Source organism: Macaca fascicularis, chromosome 10 (assembly GCF_037993035.2).
Source record: "Macaca fascicularis isolate 582-1 chromosome 10, T2T-MFA8v1.1".
Lineage (NCBI taxonomy): Eukaryota > Metazoa > Chordata > Mammalia > Primates > Cercopithecidae > Macaca > Macaca fascicularis.
In genome coordinates this window covers 34,308,309-34,327,253 of record NC_088384.1, presented here as the reverse complement: position 1 = coordinate 34,327,253, position 18,945 = coordinate 34,308,309, and the positions used below count along the sequence as shown (strand labels likewise).

General features: G+C 50.7%; 1 protein-coding gene across 29 annotated transcripts in view; it reads right to left on the bottom strand.

The window, feature by feature from the left end:
• MICAL3 (microtubule associated monooxygenase, calponin and LIM domain containing 3) overlaps nt 1-18,945 on the bottom strand; it is a 233,143-nt gene that overhangs the window by 83,383 nt on the left and 130,815 nt on the right. For 19 of the 29 annotated variants that reach the window (XM_074004491.1, XM_005568022.4, XM_045364043.2 and 16 more), the window contains 10 exons: nt 17,123-17,319; nt 15,400-15,512; nt 15,247-15,309; nt 14,247-14,420; nt 12,623-12,706; nt 9,567-9,665; nt 7,539-7,595; nt 4,616-4,723; nt 2,054-2,161; nt 1,147-1,333 (listed from right to left, as the gene is read on the bottom strand). In XM_074004491.1, the coding sequence (XP_073860592.1) occupies nt 1,147-1,333; nt 2,054-2,161; nt 4,616-4,723; nt 7,539-7,595; nt 9,567-9,665; nt 12,623-12,706; nt 14,247-14,420; nt 15,247-15,309; nt 15,400-15,512; nt 17,123-17,319 (1,190 nt within the window). The remainder of the gene's footprint in view (nt 1-1,146; nt 1,334-2,053; nt 2,162-4,615; nt 4,724-7,538; nt 7,596-9,566; nt 9,666-12,622; nt 12,707-14,246; nt 14,421-15,246; nt 15,310-15,399; nt 15,513-17,122; nt 17,320-18,945) is intronic. The other 10 variants (XM_074004508.1, XM_005568032.4, XM_074004507.1 and 7 more) reach the window with 4 other exon arrangements.

The window sequence follows — 18,945 nt, the reverse complement described above, 5'->3', positions numbered from 1 at the left end:
TATCCAGAGAGCAGGTGTGTGGGAGAGGTGGAACAGAAGACTTGACAACAAACCATCTGCCTGCCTTATCTAAACAGCATCCTAATTCTTCCACTCTTCCCCGACTCGGAGTGCTTTTTACCAACACAGTAGAAGGGCCAGGCACCATGCAGGAGTCAGTCTGTCTCGGCTCACCTCTCTGGGCTCCTTCCTTGCTCCTTCTGACAGAGGTGCCCGTCTGTTCATCCTCGGGACAGCTGAAGTGACTAGGTCCTAATTGCATGGCATCCCTCTCCTAGATGACATCACTGTATGATCTCACAGCCACGCAATCTTCTATCAATGTCAGGGTCTTTATGCCACCTTATAAAGATTACTGCCTCTCCTATTAATCTAGGCCCCCTCATTACTCTGGAATCTATAAGACTGCCTTCCACGAAGTCCCTGCAGCATCCTATAGGAATGGGGATGGGGGTCATCAATGCAGGGTCCTCAGATGGCAGCCAGCCTGCCTCTGCCCATCATGACGGCTCTATCATCTGTGTGCAGAATTCTCTACTGTTTACCTCAAGGTCTTTTCATTGTAAAAACTGGCACATGTTGCCAAAGACCAGGCCTTGAACACCACAGTAAATCAGATTCAGGCCCTGTGCAGTGGTTCACAACCCACCAAAGAGAGATCAGACGGATGCCAGAGAGGCGTTAACACGGGCCACCTTGCAGGCATCTCCAAGAGCAAATGTCTGAGAACCCAGGGGCCTGGGACCCAGTTCCAACTTGCTGTCATCATCAACCTGAGGCAAAATATGTGACTTCTATGGATGTGCAAGTCCCCTTCTGTAAAGTAAAGACGAAAACCTCGTCTTGTGTTCCTTTTATCTCAAGTTCACAGCCTGAGGTCAGAACACAAGTAAGTGTCCCTGAAGTCAGGGAAATGACTTGGGTAAACGCATGCCATTCTCATCAGCCTGGTGACGCTGGGAAATATTGATAGTAAGAGTCTTAGAGAAAGAGCGGTGGAGGGAAAGCGGCGAGAAAGGTTGGGAGAGGCACGATGGAAAAGACGCACATGGAAGAAGGCAGAAGGGGCCCGAAGGCGCCCAGCTCAGATGGAAACACTGTCCAAGCCCAGTTTCTCCGTGGGACCTGGGGCGTGGGGTGTCTCACCATCCTCGATGTCGTAGGCGTAGGCCGACAGGCGCAGGGTGGTGGCGCAGTACTCGCACTTGAAGCAGCTCCGGTGGAAGAACTTGCCCTCGGCGCTCAGCCTCTCCATCACGTAGACCCGCTTCTGGCAGAAGTAGCACGTGTCGCTGCCTCCCAGGTTCTGCGGGAACTCCTTCTTCATGGAGCCCTGCAGGTGGCGGTCGGGAGGAAGGGGAGCACCTCAGGGAGTGCCGCACGGGCCCTCCTAGAGGCACAGCCTGGCGAGACAAAGCCAACCCTCGCTAAGTGGTCTGCTTTGAGACAGACTACTGACTGGCTAGGGTCAACCGTGCTCTTGGCTCTGCCACAGAGTGACGGCACCACCACGGTCACTGCCTCCACGCGCTGACAAAGAACACTGGGCACAACCGCGAAAGCCCAGGTCAGGCTGCCGCGGACGAGGGAGCCAGCATCACAGTGCCTCACACCAGACTTGAGTAATGCTATGATACAGCCTGGCGACGCTGGGAAACACTGATAAGAAAGAGTCTTAGAGAAACAGCAATGGAGGGAGAGGGGTGAGAAGGGTTGGGAGGGGCACGATGGAAAAGACGCACATGGAAGAAGGCAAGAAGGGGCCCGAGGGTCCCCAGCTCAAATGGAAACGCTGGCAGAGTCCTGTTCTGAGGGTAGCTGTATCTGTATCTATTCAGTGCTGACGTAGTTCATGTGAATATATGTGGGTCCCTGGACTCACACAACAACTACTGCAGTCTTAGAAATTTGGTTATCAAAATCCAGACAACCTCAAAAGCGATTACTGCATGGCATACACGGGCTACACAAGTTACAAGCGACCCAAGCACACAGGTGTGTTTCCCACGGCTGTGCTGCGTCTAGCTAGACAGTGCCTGGAGACGTCTCTTACCAGTTCCTTCTTGTCTAGAAGGGCTTTGGGTGGTTCTTTCCTCTGAAGCTGATTGGCTATCTGCTCAGCCAATGAGCTCACTCCGCCCGTGTACATCTTTATATACTTCTATTGGTTGAAGGTTACAAAATGACCAGAATGAAGGGAAATGAGAAGGAAAAAAATACATATATTAAGACGACATGGGAAAAAAAGAAATCTCTGGGAAGTGCAATTTGAATACAAGGTGCAGCAGCAAACCATGCCAACACAGTGCTCACAGGCAGGGAAACCGGGTGGTAAGAAAAACATCGTGTCAGTGTCCACACAGGGGTACCAGCACAGACAGGACCGCTGCAGGGAAAGCGTCCTCCTCGGGAAGAACTGGGTCTCTCCCATCTCTGTGGACTGCACAATTCCAGGCAATAGTGGTAGAAGGCAGGGCGAACGCGCAGAGACGGGCAGGCAGGGCCTGGGTCCTGCGCAGCTGGGCTGCGTTCCCAGAACTCGAGGGGCACCCCCATGCACGCAGTGGTGCCCAGGCTGACGCCGCCTTTCACGGTCCAGGAGGCCATCTCCTCACTCAGAAGGAGCCATGCTCGCTCCTGCACAGGCCGCCTCCATGTGGGTAGCAGACGTTGCCATCTCTTCCTGCTTCCTGATGCTTGACCCTACAATGCCTGCCACAGGCAGCCAACGCTCCCAGGCTGTTTTGGAAGAAGCCTTCTCAGCCCATTCTCCCTGCTGATGGTATTGGGGGTCTGAGGGCAGCATGATGAGGCCCGTGTGGCCCATCCAGGTGCTGAGGCCAAAGCCTTCTAGACTGGGCTGGGCGTGTTGGCCACGAGGTGTGGCCGTGCAGCCAAGCTGCTCCATCAGCCCAGGGAGGTGGGAATGTGTTCTAGGCCAGGAGGGATTACTTTAGAGGCTGAAGAAAGGTGAGAGAAAAAAACCCAACCAACTCAAGCCTCTTTCTGGCAACACTGAAGAAACCACAAGAGAAACTTTCAGGCTCCACTGTGAGCCGCCCTGCTCACAGCTAAGCTGGGTGCCCAGGCAGCCCTGCCGTGACCTGTCCTGAGAGGAAGTCCTCTAGAGACTCCCACACCCAGGTCACCCTTCCATGTGGAGATGGCCACGCCACCACGTGGGTGGCGCTCCTCTCATGAACTTCATGGAGGAAGGGGGCTCCCTGCCCCCGGGGGGAACCGGACCCTAATTCTGACTCAGAAACTCACCACGAGCCATTATCCTGGGGATGCCAACAGCCCCCTTAGGGCATGGCCTGAACGGACAGACGCATAAGGCCTCGTGTGAGGAAGAATCACAGAAGCACCGGGCAGGGGGAAGCAGGCGCTCGGGGGACTCACAGATGCACACATGAGGAAGCCGTTCTTGTGGTTCAGCTCAAGGCTCAGCTGAGCTGAAGAAGCAATTATAGTTTTTAATTCAAAAATAAGATTCCCAAGGATTGGTGCCATTTGCCCATTAACTTCACAGATTATACCTATTAGTGGCCAAGACAAACACGTGGCTCTTAGATCTAAACCTTCTTTAGGCACACTAAGGAAGCTTAGGCTTGGGACCGACAGACACCAGGCAGAGCTGAGCAGATAACTTAATAGCTGACACTGAGGGAGCAGAAAATGGCATTTCTCTCATTCTGCAGCAGACACAGGGGAGGGGAGTGTGGGCCAGATGCCAAGTATGAGGCCAGGACACCAAGCCAGCCCTGGGCCCTCACTGCTCAGCCAGGACCTTTCTCTCCTGAACTAAACCATCAACCTCAGCAGTGACAGTCTGGGGCTGCCCACGCAAAGGCATCTGCCACATTCAGTTCTCAGCAAGTCGGCAACACTGACGAGCATCCCTACAAGAGAGGTGAAGGCTCAAGTTCTACTTGTTTCTGGCATGAAAAGTGATGGTTTCCTTCTCATCCCTCTTAAAAAGTAGCAGAAATGTAGCAATTGCAGGATCGATCCCACTGCACACCACATGTGTGCATATGCTACCATGCACATATGCCGGGAGGTCCGGCGTCAACCCAGGATGGGAAATACCAACAGGAGTGGCAAAGAGATCTTCCAATCTCTCTAGAAACTCCCCACAACTGGACCAGCGCTACTTCAGGTGACAGCCGCGTTCACTCCTCAAATGATGACAACAGGCAGCCAGAACACTGCATGGTCACCCCTCCACTGAGGTGATTTAGTTACACTGCGGCTCCTACTTTGTAACACATACTATTTTGGAAGACATGTGAAGTTAAAAAAGCCAGTGGCCAAAAAACGTTTATTATTATTTGATATAGTTGAAACAGCATCAAAGCCGGTTCACATCGACAGACCTGGATGTGTCAAATACAGTTGGACGAAAGCCAGCAGCCACTTTAGCTGAGGAGTGTGCCACAGCCCTCACACACCAGACCGACATACGCAGACAGCGACACATGCAGCCGGCTCCCTACAGGAGACAGGCCCAAGTGAGGAACCCTGCAACCTCCTGGGGCACATGACACTCGCAAAAGTGAAGTGAGTGGAGGCTGCAGAGGGCAGAGTTTTAGTGAGTCCTAGGCCATGCTACCTGTCGGAGGGAGTCGGAGGAGGGAGAGGCGGGGCGGGCAGAGGAGCGGAGACTAAGAGAAAGCTCCCACTGGTCGACAAAAAATCGACGAGGAGGTTCGGGCTCTGGCTATAAAATACAAGATGGAGAAAAACAAAATTAAAGGAAATGTTAAGTCACACACTGACCTCTGAACATAAGATGATTGGCAGTTGTACAGCCTTTTACTCTAGACCTTTATCTAAATGCCATGTGTACTAAAAAAAAAGTAGCTCCCAGAAGCATAAGTGGCCCATGCAAGGCTTCCGTTTTGCTTTTATCTGTCCTTCCCTCATGCTTGCAGCAGAGCACGCCCTGGAACGCAGTCCCGCAGCTGTGGGCCACCCAGCACAGCCTCGCCCTCCCTCTGTGTGAGTAAGGAGGGGAGGGAGTGGGGGTCTCGTTGACTCACATGCTCTGTGCTCTGCAGAGAGCAACCCCCGGCCTGAGCTGGGATTTCTCCTGGGCAAAAAGATTCTCCCACCACCCATTCTCCCATCACTCCATTGGCCTTAGAAGTAGCAGGCAGTGGAGAGAGCAAATCTAGAGTGAAGCTTGCTCCTTCTACAGAAGGGCCAGAAATGCAGCATCTCTTCCTTCCACTAGTGCTCAAAGAGGCTCTCCTTGCCAGGGAGGCAGCTGAATCCCAAGCAAAGATGAGGAGAAAAGGCTTGAGCCCAAGTCCTCTACAGATTGCACATAGCACATGTAACAAAACTGAGCAAGGGTCTTCCTTAGCCGTGGGCCCATGCAGCTAGGAACTCAGTCCCCAGAGAGTGAGGCAGTGACTGAAAGCTTTGGCAACCAGTAACTGCTGAGTTTCCCACCAGGTTCAGAATGAACTATTTACAGGTGGGAAGGACAGCATTAACTCATGGTACGAGGAAGCCCTCTGCTCCTCCAGCTCCAAGCCAGATCGGTCACACTCTCTACCTCAGTCACGTGCACTTCATAGCTCCGTGGAGTGGCAACATGGAGCGGCAGTTACCTGGTACTTCGACAGCCTCTGCTTCAGACACTTCGCCAGCTCCCTGGCCCTGGGCTCAGCAACACAGGCCCCAGAGGGAGCTGGGGAGGACGGCTGTAAGCACCACCCACCAGAAGGAAGCAAGAGGAAGACTCAGTAGCCTCCTGGGGGGCAGAGCAGTCACAGCCAAGGGGAGGAGTGGGGGGCTGGGCAGAGGTGGGCAGAGAGCAGGTGAGTACACATGCAGGGTTATGGAGGACGGCGGCAAAGTCCAAGAAAAGAACTTAAGTCCTCAAAAGTATCCAGTCTGGAGCCCTGCACCGAGGAGTGCAGAAACCAGCTCAGAGGGAAAAAGAGAGAATCATCTCTGCAAACTATTGCCTCCTGAGCTCAAAACCCTACCTCTTCCCCTCTCTGCACAGCAGCCCTGAACTTCAAATTGTTTCTCACTGCCAATCTCTCCTATTCAACATGCTTCCCTCTCTTCTTTTTTTTTTTGAGACGGAGTCTCGCTCTGTCGCCCAGGCTGGAGTACAGTGGCGCGATCTCGGCTCATTGCAAGCTCCGCCTCCTGGGCTGACGCCATTCTTCTGCCTCAGCCTCCCGAGTAGCTGGGACTACAGGCGCCCGCCACCACGCCTGACTAATTTTTTGTATTTTTAGTAGAGACGGGGTTTCACCATGTTAGCCAGGATGGTCTTGATCTCCTGACTTCGTGATCCACCAACCTCGGCCTCCCAAAGTGCTGGGATTACAGGCGTGAGCCACCGCGCCCGGCCTTCCCCTCCCTTCTTTTAGGCACTGTTTCATTAAACATTATCAGTTTCTCATTAAATATGTGATCCCCAAAATGGAGGGCACTGCCCTGCTCAATGAAAAGGGCTGTTTTCCTTTTTGAGGGGACACAGCCTGGGAAGAAGGGAGAAAGAGGCTGGGCACACAGTGCCGGGGGGGGGGGCAGCCCCAAAAAGGGTGAGCACAGTGGGGCGAGGCCATGGAAAGGGGATGGGAAAGACGCTCACCTCCAGCCCAGTCTCCTCTCCCCGACCCAGCACCAGGTTCAGGCAGCACACACACTGCCCGCTGCTAGCCCGGTGAGAGGGTGCAGGAAGATGGCACTATGATTAGCTCCTATCGGGTCCGAGGGGTAACCTAATTTACTGCTTGGCCATAACTGCATTTCTCAAAATGGCTTTTGTGAGATTAACAACTAGAGATGACTCTTCCCAGTAGCTGCAGAGCTACAGCCACTCGGAGATCTTTACGGGTACGAACAACAAGAACAAAAGTTTCCTAAAGTAAGCCAGCTTCTTTAACTGGGCATCTCGGCTATCCCTCACATTATACGATGGCCAGCTGCAATCAGTAACTTCCCCCTTAGTTTTCAGAAAAGACTAAAGCTTTCCACAGGTACAGCCCCATTTTGCCATCACCTACCTTTCTCCCCCTCATTCTTACCCTACTGGAAAACTCCTCACGCTGGTAAGAGCTTTGGCTCTCAGGATTTCCACTTCAAGATCCGTGACTGTTGAATGCCACTTGAATACTGATCTAGACCCTTTCCCTAAGAAGTCATATCTGACGGTCCAATGCTACTACTCTACCACTGGCACGTATTTCGGGGGTAGAAATAGCATGGTCTTGGAAGGGGAACAGTGGGCAGAAACGGAAGTCACTAAGGCCCTTTACCAGAACACACACACTTAGGGTCAGCATCCCATCTGAATGCCAGATGGGTGCCTGCTTTACAGCGAATGCTATTTGCACTGCTCAACACTGCTAGCAAAAAGAATTCTGGCTCTTGGCTGGGTGACAAGAGTGTGCAAAAAGCAAGGGGAGGGGACCATCCCCCACATCCCTTCCCGCTGCCCCACCACCACAGCGTGCCCCGTCTGTTTGGCTCTCAGCATCCCATGCCACGGGTTCATGCTCTTTTACCCTCTCATGGTGGGGGCTCTGCTTGCCACGGTTGTCAGCATCAAGATCCCTGTATGTCTGTTGGCAATAAAGTAGAAACTTAAGCTCCATGCATAATGCTGTTTGGATCTACTAAGCAACAGTGGGAAATTCAGGGGCAGAAATTCAGAGTTCAACACATATCCCCTTCCCCTACTAACCCCATTCCCAGGTAACCATAATCCCATCCGTATCAAATCCCATGACACAAGGCCGACCTTCTGCACAGCCATTCTGCCCCCGCCGGCCTCCAGTGAGGCCAGCTACACAGATCAATAACAAACTACGGTTAGTACAAAGTGGAACAAGCATACTTCTTTCACACAGTGGTGTAAGATCAGAGGCATCAAATGGAAGGTTTAGAAGGAGAGGCAGGTTAAAAGGGTGACACATTCCACAACAAGACATTTTAGAAAGGAAAGGTAGGGAGGTGGAAATTGGCTAGAATAAAGGACTAAGACAGCAGTCCAGAGGAAACTCCAGAGTGGGGAGTGGTCCCTGAACAGGAGCATCGGGCCAAAGAATAATCTACTAAAGGGAGAAGTGAATGTGTTTTTGGTGAATGGACGGGAAGGTATATGTGAGAGGGTAGAGACCTGTAGGTAGGGACATGGCCTTGCTCATCTGAGGAGCCAGGAGCTGCACTCACAGGACCAGGGAAGGCTGCTTGCATTACTCTTTGGCTGGCTGAGGGTTCGCCTTACAGCCGTGAGCCGGTGGAAAAACAGTCCCAAGGCCTCTGACATGGCTGCTCCTATCCAGCACCCGTGAGCATAATGTCTCTGTGGGCAGGGGGAGGCCAGAGCGTGGCCCCGGTCCCACAAGTCAGATTCCAGTCTGGCTCCGGGGCTGCTCCTGAACGCTCTGCCTGGTGTGCGAGTGCAGCGGGGAGGAGTGTTTGTTGGAAGATGCTGAATGGGCAAGAGGCAGAGCTCCCAGAATCAGAAGGAATGAAACTCACGTGGAGAAGCCCTGTGGCAGCGCCTGAAGGCCTCACCCCACCTCACTATGCACTGAGCGCTTACTATGTGACTCAGACACGTGACATGGCCTCTCCACCCTATGCTTCAGTCTCCTCCCTAGAAAACGGAGCCAATAATAGCACCTGCCTCACAGTGTTATTGTGAGAACTGATGGAGACACGGCTTGAGAAGCATTGAGCGTGCTTCCCAGGTGACAGCAGGTGCTGAGGACGGCTAGCTCTCGTGTAGATGAAGGCACCCAGCAGCTGCTCAACCTGCAACGGCTCAGTTCTGAGAGCCATGGACACAGGTGGGGCCTTCAAAATCAGTCTCGTTACTACGGTCACCCTTTAAATAGGCCACCTTAGGTGGGAAAATGTCTTTCCATAGATTCTGCTCTTGAAACTCACATTTTATTTTATAGAAACATACCATGAAGGTCAACAATGCCATCCTACAAACATGCCACAGACACATGCCCGCTGTCCTCACTGCCTGCTGTTCTCACCAGCCACGGCTGCGGCTGGCTCCGGGGCCGCTCCTGAACGCTCTGCCTGGTGTGCGAGTGCAGGGGGAGGAGTGTTTGTTGGAAGACGCTGAACGGGCAAGAGGCAGAGCTCCCAGAATCAGAAGGCACGAAACTCACGTGGACAAGCCCTGTGGCAGCGCCCGAAGGCCTCACCCCACCTCACTGTGCAGCGAGAGAAAAGGGCTGCCTTCAGCGGGGTTTCAGAAAAACAGGCTGCTCTTAGGGCTTCTGGGCCTCGGATGCGTGACAAACATCAGTTACAGCTGAACTTCTAGTTCATGGTGGGACAGTCATGTTTCCATGGTGTGGGTGGGACTGACCAGGGTCAGGTGTGAATGTAGGATGCACCATCCTGAGGGCCATAAAAGTTGCTTCCACCATAAATGGTTTCTACGCATGGCCTTTCTTCTTGACAGTTACTGCTGAGAAGAGGGAAACTGACTTGGTCTCTACACTAGCCACCTACACAGACAGGCAGGGAGACAGAGACAGGACCACGGAGCATGCAGAGAGGATCACCTGCTGGCTGCCATGCGCCCGACAGGGAGGTGGAGCAGGGGGAGGAGACAGGGTGATCACTTTTTTGGGGCAGGTCCGAGAACACTCCTTTTCCCGTTGCTTTTACACCAACAGACACAAACAGAGAGAACATTATTCAAACAGTGGCCACGTGGAGGCTGGTTCTGGGAGGACTGAAGGGCGTTTGTCAGAAGTACCCCAGGGAGGCCTTTCCTTGCCCCTTCATCCTCAGAGGGCAGCCCAGTGGTCTCCCGTGGGCCCCCAGGTGGGACGTGCACCCTCTGCTGGGCACAGCCACAGAGGTGATCTGCAGGACTGGGGAGAACCAGCAGGTAGCACCTTCCAGGTGCCAGGGAACAACGGTTTTCTCAGGGAAGCCGGGGATATAAGAAATAGGCTTGCTGATGAGCAAGGGCTGATGAGCAAGGGCAAACAGGCCAACCGCCAAGAGGGGACACAGAGACCCCCTCTCAAGGGCTTGGTCTTGTGCACCCAATACAGCGAAGCAGCAGCCTCTTCAGGGCACAGCTGTGACAGTGGCTGGCACTGCTGCCCTCCCCTCAGTCCCTGCACTCAAAGGGCTTCAGGAAACTAACAAGGAAATGCAAGAAAGGCAGGAGCATTATGTTAAAATTAAAGGTGTCTCACTAACATTCAAATGCCATATACACGTCCCTGGCATTTCTCTCATTCTGCCCCCTCCACCATATTCCCTTCGAGAGTCTGTCTACAATTTACAAAGCCCCAAAGTCCCTGGTATTTGAGAAACAATCACACATTCCCAGGCCTCTCTGATATCTTCCAGGGAAACTCTCATCTCCTTGTGCCCAGGGCAGCATGCAGGGAGCAGGTGAGCAGGGAAGCCACGAGGCCTGGGGAAACAGCCCCGTACTGGCTCAGAGCTCCCATGACAATCTACTTCCAAACTAGGGCTGGTTAACGCACAGAGCTTGCCTTCAGGATGTGTTTCTGAGATCAAAAGGCAAAAGGATGGGAAGAGCCACAGCGTTTACAAAGGAAGGAAATGAAGGGAAGCCACAGGCAGGCTGAGCTGCTATTATTTTCCCTCTTCCATACAATGACCTAGGCTGAAGGTGACCCTTCTGTCAACTCAGCTATCACTGCCCTGCCAGGCAATGCCCTCCTGCCTCTGAACCACCTCCAGAGAAGCACTATGAGTCACAATGGGGTGCTGCCAGTCAGCCCCGCTTCCTGAAGGGAGATGTGGAGGGCCAGCCATGGGAGGCATCAGACGCAGGGCCCGGGTACCACTGGGGTTCCTCTGCCCCAGGTTTCTGCAAGTATCTGACACTGCAACTCCAACTCTTTCAGGAGATAAATTTAGAAGGCCTAAATTCATGATTTAGAGCTGAGAAAGTTCTATGTGAATACTATACATTTCATACGAACATAAGAACTGTGAGTTTTGGTTCACAGTGCTACTTCCCTGCCACCTGATAAATTCGCAGATCCCTACTGGATATCCCCTAAGCTACCAAAGAACCTAATGGGGTTCTCACTGCTAACGATTTCTCACCAATCAAGTCTCATTTATACATCTGCCCAGCTACTGTCTCCAACTGTAATCTGGTGCCCATCCCACAGAACCTGCGTTTGACTTTGATGGTTCTATTCCACTGCCCATACAGCCTGCCAGTCTCCTACTCCACCACGACCATACTGACTCAGGTGACAAGTTGCGCTGGCAGTGACTACCAACATTCTCCAGGGAGGATGCTTCCAGCGGCCCCTCAGCACCATTCCAGCCACAGCCACCCGTTCCCCCACTTGCCTGCGTTACTCCTCATCTCCCTCTCCCTCTGCTCCTCCCACCTCAGGCACCTGTTATGAATACTGTAAGAGGTTTTGGAATCCAATTTAGAGTTCACTTTCCCCTTCAACAGATCCTCAACTAAACATCATCTTTCAAATCGATTCTTCCACCGAGACATCAAGGCCAAGGTTAAGAAAATAAAATGCAAGTAAATTTCCAATTAGATTTTTCAGAAGACCTCCCTCATGCACAGAGAAAGGGTGAATTTGTCTCCTGTTGTGAGTTTGGACACTGCTCCCAAAATTCCATCTCAGCCTTTTGGGCCCTGTCTTTAATGTGCTATGTTACAAAAGAACGGTTAGAAAGGAACGTTTTTGCCGGAATGTAAGTAACTTAAATAAAACCCAACTCACCACCCCTCAGCATCTCCTGACCATAAAGTCACTTTACAGCACAGGAGGCTGGGGAGACCGACTACGGAAGGCGCTGACGGCATCCAGGACCAGCTCACGGCCCTCTCAGCATCTCAGCAGACCTAAATGATATCAGACTACAAGGCAGCCAACCCTGGCTCCGCTCGAGAGCAGGGACTTGCTCATCTGTGACATGGAGGAGCCACAGTCAGGGCTCCCAATTCCTCTGCTGGGTTTTTTTCTTAGAAAGTGCATGCCATCACCTGCCCTATTCTATACCACTTAGGATACGCAGTTTTCCGGGAGATCCTGCCAAGGTTTTCGTGAAAATTTCCAAAAACATTCATTTAAATGTAGAGAGAACACCAATAAAACATCCAGGAATACTTTCATCCAGGATTTAAAATAAACACAAACGCACAGTTCCAGACTATTTTCCTGGATAACATTTTCCCATTTAAAAGGCTCCACGCCCCAACTCTCAGGCTTGACATACTCAGAATTCTCTCTCCCAGGGTCACGAGGAGACATGCTGGAAGAAAGTCAGCTTGAGACAAATGGACAACAGCAAACCCAAGAGCTCGGGTACCCCTAGGTGAGCCGCCTACCACACCGCTTCAGCGAGTTTCAAACCAAATCAACAGTCTCCCTGTTAACTCTTTCTCAAATCCCCAGGAGTTACAGAAATCGTGCAATCAGTCAGCCCTGCCTGTTCAATGTTTTCCCAAAGCTACTACTCGAATGAGCGGAGACTTCCGGCCCTCATGAGCTAGGATTCCAGAGCACAGGCCTGAACCCTGGCTGGCTCAGGAGCGGGGTGGGAAGGCCTGGAGAGACAGCACCCATCCTGGCCCTGGCAGTTCCTTTACCTGTTTCCACTGCGGGGTGGGGGCAGGGCGAACCTGCCCGGGCAGGCAGCTGGACGGCTGGCTGGCCCCACGCTCTTGTGTCAGCTGGGGACACACAGGCCAAGTGTGGGTGGGGACAGGACATGGAGACAAAACAAAATAAAAGTACATTAAGGTGGGAGAAGAACAGAAAGAACTCACAGGGGACAGCCCCACACCTGTGAACTGTGGGGAAGAGGGAGGATTCATTCTTAGAAAGTTACACTTCTAAAGCAAAGCAAACAGCCTCCCCCAAACCAAAAGCAAATGCAAAAGAACAGAAAAAGGAAAACAGAAGCTGTAATACGCATCACCTCTTTTCCAAGCTAAATGTTCTCTGAGTCGAAACCACTAATTCTGATTTGGAAAACTAATATTCCCATCCAAAATGAGGAAAGTAACCTTCTCTTAGAGGCAACCTTCCTCTAACGGGCAGCATTCCAGCCTTCCCAAGCAAGGCAGGGGAACCTGGGACTGCCAGAGCCTCCAGACAACCTCAACTGTTTATCAGTGAATATCATCACCTTTTCTGTGAGCCACAGCATGAAAAGACTGGCGTGCAAAGACTAGATGTGGCAGGTAGTTAATTACGGTCAGACTCCAAGCAAAGCTGCTCCCACCCATCTGGTCCATAGGAAGAATGGCTGATGGGCATGGAGAAGATGAAGAGAGTGAAGGGAAATTCAGAGAAGGGGCCGCTGCCCTCCGGCTGCTCTCTCCAGTTATCATGGAGATTTATGAGACACTTGCAGTGTCAATCTCCAAAATCCCAGGCCCACCTCTTGTAAGAAGTCAGAGTGACTTTTAGACAAGCAAGGGGAGAGACACACCCTAACAAAGACACCCCAAGCCACAAGCTGCTGCCATGCACTCTCATGCATGGTGTGTGGGAGTGCCACTTAGCACTCAATGCTCATAGTCCTAGGAAAATATCCCGAGAAACTGCTGCAACACACAAAAGAAGGTTTATCATAAGAACGTTTATCTCTGTATCTTATCATGAAAGATGAGAAATAACCTGAACATCCAACACTAGAGCAACAGCTAAGAGAAGCCTGATGCCCACACATTCTAGAAGGTGCTTGTAGAGTCAGGGACAACATGGGAATGCCTAAGGTGAAATGAAAAAAGGAGAATCGACAAGTATGTTAAGAATGACCTTATCTACAAAAACAAGAATACACTGAAAAAAAAAGACCAGAAAGAAGGGCAGGAAAAAATTAATAGAATCACAGGTGGCTTCATTACCTTTACTGTACTTCTCAGCATGTTCCTCAGTAAGTGTGTACTTCTCTAAATTTAAATATATCTGCAAACGTGCACAGATGTACAGGTATATGAATACAGATTCTTTTAGATCCCTCTGCTGATTCTTGTCAGGGGACAACCCAGGCCAGAATGCTGAGGACAGAGCGACCCTCAGAGCCTGAAGCAAGCAGATAAAGGGCTCTTCTCTGCTGCAGTCAGGCGAGGGAAAGCCAGACGCCCGTCTTGAGCCCATGAACCCCAGGGTCTGTGACACAGCCCATCTCAATGGACAGAAAAGATCCCCTCTTCTTGTGTGGCCTGACCACATCAGTGTGGGCGAGGCACGGGTTGGGTTTACCTGTCTCCGTGTGCCGACCGACTGTGCGGGTGCGTTCTCTTCAAATTTGGCCAGCAGCTGGGTTGCCATGTACTTCACTTTGTTCTGGTTCCCAACGGCAACGTCCATCCTCCTGTCTGTCAGAGTGCTCACCAGGGTCGGTCTTTCTCCTCTATGGCCCCGGGGAGCTTCCTCCTGATCAATACCAACCCCAAAGAACCCGGCGCTGTGACAGGAGGCTCCCCCCATGTCCCTCCCTCACAGAAGTGCGCTCAGGACCTGGCACGGGGGCTGGTGGTCTGGCTCAGCTCTCAAAGCTCCCGTGTCCACAAGGGGACAGCAAGTCTCAAGCTAGGGCCATATAAAGAGTACTGGGACCTGGCCGGGCGCGGTGGCTCAGGCCTGTAATCCCAGCACTTTGGGAAGACGAGGTGGGCGGATCACTTGAGGTCAGGAGTTTGAGACCAGCCTGGTTAGCATGGTGAAACCCCATCTCTACTAAAAATACAAAAATTAGCAGGACATGGTGGTACATACCTATAATCCCAGCTACTTGGGAGGCTGAGGCATGAGAATCGCTTGAACACTGGAGGTGGAGGCTGCAGTGAGCCGAGATTGCACCACTGCACTCCAGCCTAGGTAATAGAGCCAAACTGTCTCAAAATAAATAAATAAATAAATAATTTACAAAAATTAGCTGGGTGTGGTGGCACATACTTGTAATCCCAGCTACTTGGGAGGCTGAGGCAGGAGCCCAAACCCAGGAAGCGGAGGTTGCAGTGAGCCCAGATCACGCCACTATACTCCAGCCTGGGCAACAAGCAAGACTCTGTCTCAAAAAAAAAAAAAAAAAAAAAGAAAAAAAAGAAAAAAAGAAAAAAAGAAAAGAAAAAGCCCAGTAGAAATTCTCATAAAGGACGAATAGGAAAAGACCTGGCAATACCATTGTGGAAATGAAGGATTTTAACCAAAAAGGGCTATTCCACATGACCATTCTAGCAATTCCCCAAGTGAATCTCACCTCCTCTGATTGACTGGTCTTTCTCCTCTTCCCAGCACCATCCAAGTCCTTTTCCTTTTTATCCTGTACCAAGGGAGAAGGGAAACTGCATTATTCTAGCCACACATACCTTGCCATTAGCTTTGCAGCCGGTCGAGAGACTCCTCCACATACCTTGGGAGAACGCTTCCGAGAGATGGTCTGGCCAAGTTTGCTTAGGAAGGAGATAGGGGATCTGGTGCTGGCTATCAGGACTGCTTTCTCCTCCGCATTTAGGTCCAAGGTGTCTGGGAACAGAAACCAGTGATGTTCAAGCACAGCCCTTGAGGGCACCGCAAAATCCCGCCCAAAACTACTCTCCCTTATGGATGGTTCGCAGAGCCTCAGAAAGTTCTAAAGGTTCACCAGCTATGACAACACGTGGCCTCAGCAGGAAACTCCACGGAGGAAATGCATACTTGGGTATGGACACTGAGCCTTCTTTTTTTCATCCACATCAACAAAAATGACTCTTCTTCCCAATCTACTTCAGTTACCAAAACCTGCACTTTTGCTTTTCAGAAGTTGGAAGCTGGCTGTGATTGTTAGTTACAGCAGAGTGCTGAAGGCTCATTTTTGTGATAAAAATTTCGGAACGGACAGAGAGGGAGGGAGAGAGAAAAGCAGAGAGGCGATGAACTCAGGGTTCCTGGTTTTAGTGTATGCAGATGCCACGCTCTGCGCTGCACACAGACGGGTGGCACGGAATGGGTACATCAGTGTTAGAGCTGTGGCTTTCTGTTGTAAGAATGGCATGGCTAACCAGGAAAAGCCACCGAGCCCTACAAGAATACATGGGCTGGAAAGTACTGGAAGGTGGTAACACAAGTTTTTTGGATTTCAATGGTTCATAAATAACAACAGTAATTTTTAAAATAGTCATTAATTCATAGTAAATCACTAACATTTATTAAGTACTTCCACTGGCCGAACATCCTTCTTGGCACAGCACAATGTAATTATACATATTATCCCCATTTTACACCCATTATCCCATTTTACAAGACAGGGTGACAGAAAGCGAGACACAGGAAAATTTAGTAACTTGCCTAAGGCCAGGAGTGGAAGCCTGGGATACTGTAAATCCAGGTCAGACCCCACAGCCAACACTCTAGCCTCATGCTACACTTACTCTAAAGTGACAATTAATGACAACAGGAATATTTTTTGTAGCACTATGAGAGCCTGAGGCAGCAAGCTGAGGGCCAAGCAAAGACTTTTGGTAAGTGCTAAGAGGTAGGAGTAGAAAGAAGCCGGAGAAGGCACAGTGACAGGAGAAAGAAGGGGGACAAGTGTGGTTCAGGATCACAGATACGGAGGACACGAGAGGATTCCAAGAAAAGGGACATCGTTCTCCGGCGCCCCACAATGCAGAAAAGCAAGTGCGTGAGAGATGGGAACTGAGAAAAGAGTTAGGAGGTGGGAATCCTCCTCACTGGGGAACAGCTGCGGTAGCGCAGTGTGAGGAGAAGCCGGCTTATAACCCGTTACGAAGTTTGGGCCGTGCAGAAGCAGAGGCCACAAGCACAAACCACTTCTTCAAAAAGGCTGGCTCTGAGAGCGCGAGCACTAGAAGGTGGTGGAGTCATGGAAAAAGACTTGGTACAGGAACGATTTCTGCATTTTTATAAATGCAGCGAGAAAGATTTGGGAAAGAATGAGGGGTTGAGAACATACTACTAGAGAAGGGAAAAATAATGAAGCAAAGCTCCAGAGATTTCCCTGACAGCTAACTGGTAAGAACACAGAGTAACTTTGTGTTTGGTGGCACTGCTGCGGGACAGTCGAGAGGAAGGAAGGAACAGCCGGGCCACAGCACAGCAGCGGGGGTGGTGCAGCAGCTCCTCCCGGGCCTTACCGCTAGAGGGGAGGGAGTCCTTAAACATCTCGTAGAACTGAGTCAGGTACATCACCATGGAAAGCTTATCGGGCTCCCCCACGGAGGCCATTTCTTTGCCTGTCATGATGGGAGAAATGCCCAACTCCTTCTCAGCAATGTCAAAGGCCAGTTGGTTATTCTTCTCCACATTTTGCTCATCCAAAGAATCAAAATCTCTGAGAAACAGGACAAGGAAAATGTATCAAGATAGGTTGACTGTCCTTAAACAGAAACACGGTATCCTGGAGTCATCGTCCTTTCTCTGTTTTCAGCTAAAATCCAGGGTGCTGTGCATCGTGGACACCTGAGAACAAACCTGTTTTATCTCACCTCTTGTTCTTTTTCTTTTTACTGAGGAAAAGCAAAGTAACCTCAGGAAGTGATGAAAGGTTTACCCACCAAAGAAAAAAAAAGGGAAAAAGTCGAAAAACTACTCTCATTTTTCTGGTAACACAAATTTACCACTAAAATGTGAGCTTGAGAATAGGAACTGGCTGGGCACAGTGGTTCATACCTGTGATCCCAACACTTTGGAAGGGTGAGGCAGCAGAATTGCTTGAGCCCCGGAGCTCAATTTAAATTAAAAATTTAATTCAAATTAAAAATTAGCTAGGCATGGCGGCATGTACCTATGGTCCTAGCTATGTGGGAGGCTGAGGCAGGAGAATCACTTGAGCCCGCAAGTTCAAGGTTGCAATGAGCTATGACTGTGCCACTGCCCTCTATCCCGAGAAATAGGGTGGGGGACCCTGTCTCTAAAAATAAAAATAAAAAATAATGGGAACTATCTTATCTTTAACATATCTTGATCCTTGCATATGGCCCATCCATATTAAACTAATGTGAAAACACGATACATCTATTTGAATCAGATTACCCCTACAGGCCCGGGACTGTCACCCACCATGGCCCTTAGACCCGACGAGCTGTTAAGGTACTAAATCAGCTCTGATGAATCTTAGCCTTCTCCTGGAGGGGAAATTCCAAAATCTTCCTCAAAAAATGTTTCCATTGCTAAGTTTCCTATTTAGATTAATGGCCATTTCCTACTGGGTTTAAGCCTCTTGCTTTTCAGAAGACTGATCGCATTCTTCCTTACATGACTTCAGGCTAACCCAGCAGCCCTTAATCTGTGTTAACCTAGGACCCCACAGCATTTTCCACTTTCTCAAACTCCCCCTCACTGTAGGTTCAGCCCCTGAAACTATGACCCCACTGCTGCTGAACAGTGCTGCGCTGTCTCTGTGCTGCTTTGCCTTCCCAGAAGACGGTCCCCTAACCTTCGCCCGGTGCCCCTCCACCCCCACCTGCTAGGCTCCCTCAACCACTTCTGCCTGTTCCATTCGGAACAGAGCTGACTCACCTGCCCATCCTCTGCCACTGACTACAATCTTTCCCAAGCTGCTCTTCCTTGCCCCACCCCCTTTCTTTGGTGGGAGTGAATAAGCCCTATTCTTACTTACTTGTTATCAACTTCTGGGTGAGCTAAGTGACAGGAGCAGCAGAGGTCACTTACCTCCATCCAAGCACACCAGAAATCCCCATTGGTAATCCACACTGCACAAGGCTATTTTTACCAGCTCTTGCCTCGTCAGTTTATAACCATCATATAAATAGCAACTATATCTTGCAGGATTCTTTAAGCAATCATTAAACAAAACAAACAGAAATTGGCCTCTTAAGTGGACCTCATGATGGAAAGGACAGGAAACCAAAATAACGCAACATGCTCTGCTTCTGAATCCTTCTGTCTGGCTTCCGTGGTAACAAATGCCAATGGGGGAACCTGAGTGTGCTGGCCC